The sequence below is a fragment of the Sus scrofa genome, chromosome 12 (assembly GCF_000003025.6).
Source record: "Sus scrofa isolate TJ Tabasco breed Duroc chromosome 12, Sscrofa11.1, whole genome shotgun sequence".
Taxonomy (NCBI): domain Eukaryota; kingdom Metazoa; phylum Chordata; class Mammalia; order Artiodactyla; family Suidae; genus Sus; species Sus scrofa.
Genome location: NC_010454.4, coordinates 6,583,727 through 6,590,868, shown reverse-complemented (window position 1 = coordinate 6,590,868; position 7,142 = coordinate 6,583,727). Strand labels below are relative to the sequence as shown.

Genomic DNA, 7,142 nt, shown 5'->3' with positions numbered 1-7,142 from the left:
CCTCCGTTGCAGGTCGTGAGTCGGCAGGAAACAGAGAGCCGGGTAGCAACACCTGTTCCTCAGAAGGTGGTTAGGGCACGGGTCACTAATTTTTTGCAGCCTTAACTCTAAGTGTTTATTTTACAAGGTGCCCTGGGAAAAGCAAAGCAGGAACTTAAGGCGGGAATCTTAAATTCAAGTTTTTATCGAAATGTCCAGGCTCTGGCTGTGAGTAGGGTTATCTTACTGTAAAATGCCCAGGAAGCAAGTCTGAAGGACGAAACTGAGTTTCTCAAAAGTTGTCTCTTGGGTCAAGCGTGGTCGGGGTGAACACGTGTTTGTTCCGGTTGATGTATGCGCGGGGCTTCGTCTCCTCCGGCTTTGATCCAGTGGTTTGAACGAGGACGATGCAGCTCTTCCAGGCAGCATCTCGACACGACCCCTTCACGTAGTTCTCCCACTCTGGACCATCGTGGCAGTGAGCGGTCCCTTGCTCAGGGAACAGGAACTGTGACAGTTCCCTCGGAGGGACAGTGAAGTCCCTGGAGAGGGACCTCAGGGAGCAGGACAGAGCAGGCCCTGAGAGACACATCCACACACACACATGCTCTTACCTGGATCAACAGTCACCGTAACTTGGTCCCCATGGTCAGTCCCGACTCTCGCAATCCCACACCAGTAAACGCCTGCATCGTCCAGCCTGAGCTCCTCTGTGGTCACGGTGAATGTGCGGTTCTCCCGATTGTCCCTGATGGACACACGGTCCCTCTTCACCTCCGGCTCTGATGCAGTGGTTTGAACAAGGATCTTGCAGCTGCTCCAGTCGGCTCCTCGGCACCACCACTTCCCGTGGGACTCCCACCCAGGAGTGTATCGACACTGCACAGCCAGGCAGCCCCGCTCCTGGCCCCTCACTGCTTTCGGACCTGTGACAGGAGAGGAGCCTGGAAAACACACACCCACGTGCCTGTCACCTCCCACCCTGAGGGCAGGGCCACAGCCCCCTGCAGGGCAGAGAGCTCCAGGAACCCCGAGGGGCTCCCGAGGTGAGTAGCAGCCAAGGAAGGAAAAGTCTTCCACCAGAGAGACCTTTTGTCCTTCCAAATCTATTGGGTCAAAGCCACCAGGAAAATTCCATAAAGGCACAGCTGCAGATCTCAAAATAATAATAATAATAATAAAATTGTTGACAGAGCAATAGTATCTTGAGCAGTAGCAGAGGGGAGCCAGGGCTGGAGGATACCTTTTTACCCCCTCAGAGAGGTAGGGACGAGGCCTCCTTGTTTGCAGGGGCAAACTTTAACTGATGGTTAAAAGCAGATAAAGAAAAGCAACAGGGTGGGGTGGGGGGGAGTTCCTGTCGTGGCTCAGCAGAAACGAATCTGACTAGTATCCATGAGGATGCACGTTCGATCCCTGGCCTCGCTCAGTGGGGCGCTGCTGTGGTGTAGGTCACAGACGGGGCTCGGAGCTGGCATTGCTGTGTCTGTCGTGTAGGCCGGTGGCTACAGCTCCAATTCGATCCCTAGCCTAAGAACTTCCATATGCTGCAGGGGTGGCCCTAAAAAGCAAAAATAATAATAACAATAATACAAAATTTATAAAAATAGTAGTTGTGTTGGTGCACGTGTGAACACCCCCAAAATTACAGTTGTCACAGACTAAGATCTTAATAGGGGGGTGCATCTCCAACTACAGATCTGTCGAAACGCATTGAAGTCACTCTTTGTCCCTTTGTTTGAACACACATTTTGTGGCGAGGCGTTTGGAAATGATGTGATTATCTACAAATCCCTCCATCCACACGGGTGACCCCCAAGGACAGGGGACTCACTGAGGGATCAAGAGACCCCGGAAGGAGCTTCAGGGGTGGTCCCAGCCAGGCCTGGGAAGTCACACTGGGTCCTATCTGCCATTCTCCATCTGTGCATGGCCACAGGGGCAAATGGTTCTCGGAGGGTGAAATAATTGTATTCTTTTTATATACGAAACACAGAGAAGTAAATATATACAGGCACACACACAGACATATATATAATATAAACATATGTGCCATGTATCTTTGTTATTAAAATTTCCTGGGATGGGCGAGATTTTTAGGAAGTGTCAAACAGATTCTTCAGGAGGATGATCATAGGAAAAAAATATTGAGAAACATTGCCCTAGTCCATTGGTCGAGGCGGTCACACCACACCGAGACACAAGGGGACCTAGCCCCGACCCTTAATAGGAGGCGTGCCAAGGAACTGGCGGCCGTGTTTCACAGCTGCCACAGGCACGTCTTAATCCAGCACCTTCGTAGCATGTATAAGGACAAGGAGACCTGAAGGGGTGAGCCCCTGGTCCCCAGTCATAGAGCCAGGTAGCAGAGTGGAAGCTGCCCCTGAGCCAGCCTGGGCACAAATCCAGCTATGCGATTGGGAAGGTCAGTTCCCAAGCCTGCTGGGGGCACCATATGGCTCAGGCACAAACACCAGGCAGACATGCGGTGTTCGGCAATGTCCCTGCTTTACTCACAGGTCACAGACTGCATCCTCAACTTGTGTGGATTTAAGGGCATGTTTTGGTTTCTTTTGTCTTTTTGCCATTTCTAGGGTCGCTACTGCGGCATATGGAGGTTCCCAGGCTAGGGGTCTAATCGGAGCTGTAGCCGCCGGCCTACACCAGAGCCACAGCAATGCGGGATCCAAGCTGTGTCTGCAACCTACACCACAGCTCAGGGCAACGCCGATCCTCAACCCACTGAGCAAGGCCGGGGACCAAACCTGCATCCTCATGGTTACTAGTCAGGTTCTTAACCCGCTGAGCCACAATTGGGAGCTCCCTCACACCTCTTTTTTTCCCTCCTCCACCCTCACACAGGGAAGAGTCATAAGTGACAAGTCCCAGCCCCACTCACCTGGAGGTAGAGAAGGGGCAGAGCTGCTCTCGGACCCGGGTCCTGTCTCCCTGGCTCCAGACTCCAGTAAAATGCAGAATCATATCCTTGTCTTCTGAGCTCTCACCGAGGCATTCCAGGCCCCATACTCTCACTTCCTGTCCATGTTTTCTGTTATCTGCTTCCTTCCTTGGCTGTTTCTTCATTTTAAGCTTCCAAGTCGTCAGGAAAGGGGAAGATCCTGCTAAAAAGGAAAATGACCCCAAACCGCAGCCACAAGGGGGAATTTGATGACCCAACCTCAGCCCCAGGAGGACCTTTCCTGCTGGATCCCCCACTGTCCTTGGTTCTCGGCCATGTGACTTTCCCCAGCTCTGTCCCTGCCCACTGTCATCACTGCAGGTCCCCTTGGGGGGTGGTTTCTCGTCTCGCTGTGACCAAGGATTACACCCCACAGCTCAAAGCATCTTAGACCCGGATGGTCTCTTTAGCGTCACACAGAGAGGAGCAGGGCCCTACACCCCTCTTATGGTTCTGGATGTCGGAAGTACCAAATCAGCATCCTTGCCTTTTTCCTCCCTAGAGGCGTCCAGCATTTGCTGAGGCCCCTCATCACCCGCACCTCTGCTTCCACCATCACCTCCCCTTCTCTGACTCTAAGCCTCCTGCCTCTGTGTTAGAAGCACCTTGATGACATTAGGCCCACCAGCTAATCCAGAATAATCTCCCCACCACAAATCAATCACATCAGCCAAGTCCTTTTTGCTGCAGAAATTTAAATATTCAAAGGTTCTGGGATTACGATGCCCCTTTAAGGGGGGATTAGTCTGCCAAACAGTGGATCCAGGGTGGGGAACGGAGCCTACTGCCTTTTCCTTACAGCAACGAGCACCCCTTTTACATTCTAAACACTATGACCCCCCACTAGTTTGGTGATTCACTGGAAGGATTCACACACTTAATGACAGGTTATCATCCTGGCGAAGGTTTATTTCAGCAAAGGACACAGTGCAGGGAGAGCGGGAGGAGTACCTGTGAGCAAGGGCGAGAGAGGTGGGGGGCTTCCCATCACCCTCCCTCTCCTGCAGGAGTTTCACAAACCTGCCTTTCTCTGAAGCTGCAAGCCACAGAGACACGGCGGGGTCGGGGGAGGGTGGGTGGGGTGGGTGGGCTGTCTCAGCCCCAGCGAAGCTTGCTGGAGTTTGGAGTCAGAAGTTCTTTTTTTATTTTTTTGGCTGCCCCGAGGCATATGGAGTTCCCAGGCCAGGGATCAGATCCAAGCCGCAGTTGCAACCTATGCTACAGATGCGACAACGCAGATCCTTTAACCCACTGTGTCGGGCCGGGGATCGAACCTGCTTCCTGGCGCTGCAGAGACACTGCTGACCCCATCACGCCACAGCGGGAACTCCTAGAGTCAGGAGTTCTAAAGGGGACTGATCAAATAGCTACAAACCAGGCACCAAGTGCCTGGTGCATGAACCTTCCTGCTGGCATGAAAGAATACTGACAACCTGCTCTGTCCTGACCCACTGCCTCAGGTGCACACAACAGCATCACAGATCAGTGCCTACGGGGACATTCCCGGAGTCCAGGCCTCAGACTCTGGCTAAGAGTCATTGCCATGGCTCCAGGCACTCCTAGAGCCAAGCAAGAACTCAATGAGAGAGACCTACTATGTCAAACAGGGGCACGTGATCACCCCCTCCCCACCGCCACCTCACGCCCAGGTGGCGTTATCCCAGATTCACCAGTGACTTCAACCTGCTTCACTTTGACCAACACCTGTGCTCCTTGTGTGTCATCGCTGTGCCAGACCCTGAGGAGGCAGAGGGTAAAATGAGGTTAGAAACCCCATTCCTGCTCTGGAGCAGAATAAAACTACCTGTTGCTATAGAACAATTACCCCCAAAGCCTAGCGTAAAACAATGAATATTTATTATCGCCCAGGAATCTCAAGGCAGTTGAGTGCACGCCTCTGCCTATTGGTTAATCCCAAGGCTGCAGTCAGCATCCATAGGGGCTGAGGTCTCAGCTCAAGGCTCCACCGAGGGTGCGTCCGTTTCTCAGCTTCTTCGTGTGGTTGTTGGCAGGATTCAGTTGTTCAGAGACCCACGGAACTCAGGGCTGTTCGGGCTCTTAGGCAGAAGCCTCTCTCAGTTCCTTGCCACCCGGGCACCTGCACAGGGCAGCTCAGAGCATGGCATCTGTCTTCCATCACAGCAAAGACGTGAAAGCCAGCGAGACCGAAGCCGGAATCTTTCTGCACCCTAACAGCAGATGCAGCTGCCTATTCCTTAGAAGCAAATCACTAGACTGAGCCTAGTGCTTCACGCTCACTCACTTCATCTAAAGTCCGATGGGGTCCCTTTCTGAATGTTTACCAACAGCCTGGATGAAGCTACAGAAGGTGTGTGTGATTCTTCCAGAGGCCACACAAATCCAGGGGATGCGGTGGGGCCAAGAAGAGGAACAGAGGAGATGTCACTTCTGTACCCAAGGCACAAGGGCGGAGGCTTAAGAGGGAGAAAGGAACTCCCTGCCAGGGCGGAGGTCGCTGAACGTGGAGGACAGAGAGGGACAAGGGCGGGGAGGAGGGTTGGGTCTGGATCTGGCTTCCTCCATGCTTGGCCACTGCCCCTCAAAGAGCTGAGCCCATCTCTGTAACCTGTCACAAAGAAACCTTCCTCCCAGCATGTACTGCGTATGGGAGTGGAGCTCCCAGCTGCCCTCTGAGGCTCAGCCTCCATTCTTCATCCCCTTCGCCCATTACCAAGTGTGCGTTGGGCATTGTGTGTTCAGATAGACATGGGCTTGGCCCTCAGGAGCTAAGCCCACCGCCCCGCACTCTGCCCGGAGACAGCAGGAGTCCCAGGAGGCTTGGATCACACCACCCTGGCCCCACCTGCCCACCCCATCTCTGCTGCCCTGGGCGCACACCAGCAACTGTCCTGGCAACTCCAGGTGGGAGCTCCTCCTGTGTGGCCAGTGCTCTCTGTGTATTAGCTCAATTATACACCAATCTGAGAAGCAGACGATGAGCCATCAAATTAACTCTCCTGCATCACAGGGTAAGAAAGTGGCACCACTGGTTTGAATGCACTTCCGTCCAAGTCCAGAGCTGGGAGCACCAGGTCCACCGCGCCAGGATCTGGGGTTGGTGACTCAGCTCCCGGGCACAGAAGTCTCCAGGGGGACCAGCTTATTTCCAGTTTCACATCCCAGGGACGGGTCCAGGTTGAGCTGGGAGCAGACAGTCCAGGAGCAGTGTCACCAGACAGGGAGCCTCTGGGATGGTAGCCGTGGGTTCTCTGGCCTGGGCTGACCACCGCCCTCAGAGGTGACGCTGAATCCAGGCCAGCCAAATGGCAGCATAGCCGAAGCTCAGGAAGAGAACCGTCTTCAGCAAAGCCACGAACAGGAAGGAGGCAGAGAGCAGGAAGGGCCTGATGGAGGAAAGGGGTCGGGGAGAAGGGGCTGTGGCATGGTCACCCAGGGGGCCCCTCCATACCCCACTTTTGGGTCCCCAACTCAGCCCCCCAGGCTGGTTCTGATAACTTGCTCCCCAGAAGCAGAACAGAGACACAGAAGGGACAGCCGGAGAGGGAACGGCCAGAGGCTGACGTGGCTGGGTGCTTCCCGTGGGGACACTGGCTTTATCCTTTCCCTGGTTGCTCCCAGGTATGCCTCACGGTGGATCCGGGAAGCAGTGCAGTTGTTTGGCTTGTGGAAGGTCGTGAGGACACAGCGTCCACCTGGCTCTCTCTGCGACACTTGCACATGAACCCAGCTGCCACATTGGGAGGAAGCCCAGACCGCGTGCAGAGCCTGCCTATGGAGTTCCAGCCAACAGCCCCGGCTACCTCCCGGCGGGGGAACAGAGCACGCCAGGGAGAGAGAATTCCAGTGATTCCAGCCCCTGGCAGGCTCTGGACATCCTGAAGCTGAGGCACATTTCCCTACGGGACCCTGGGCCAAATTCCGGACCCCAAATCCATGCACCTCCAAAGTGATGACATCAGGCCAGTGAATTTTGTCAGTAAACAGTCAAGAGAACTAAAATCATCCTATTTTCTTTTTCAGCTGGACCCATGGCCAATGGAAGTTCCCAGGCCAGGGATCACATCTGAGCCATGGCGGTGGTGACACCAGACCCTTAACCCACTGTGCCCCAGTGGGAACTCCCATCCTTGTTTTGTAGATGAGGAAACTGAGGCACAGAGAAGTTAAGTAACTTAGCCAGTGTCATCATCCTACTAGCAGAAAGGGGAGCTGCGATGGGACC

At 54.1% G+C, this 7,142-nt stretch overlaps 1 protein-coding gene across 7 annotated transcripts in view; it reads right to left on the bottom strand.

The window, feature by feature from the left end:
- Positions 827–7,142, bottom strand: part of LOC102159509 (CMRF35-like molecule 6) — a 30,346-nt gene continuing 24,030 nt past the window's right edge. For all 7 annotated transcript variants that reach the window (XR_002336998.1, XR_002337000.1, XR_002336999.1 and 4 more), the window contains 2 exons: positions 2,879–6,303; positions 827–923 (listed from right to left, as the gene is read on the bottom strand). Coding sequence is in view for 2 of the 7 variants with exons in the window: in XM_005668629.3 (XP_005668686.1) it covers positions 6,192–6,303 (112 nt within the window). In the remaining 5 variants the exon portion in view is untranslated. The remainder of the gene's footprint in view (positions 924–2,878; positions 6,304–7,142) is intronic.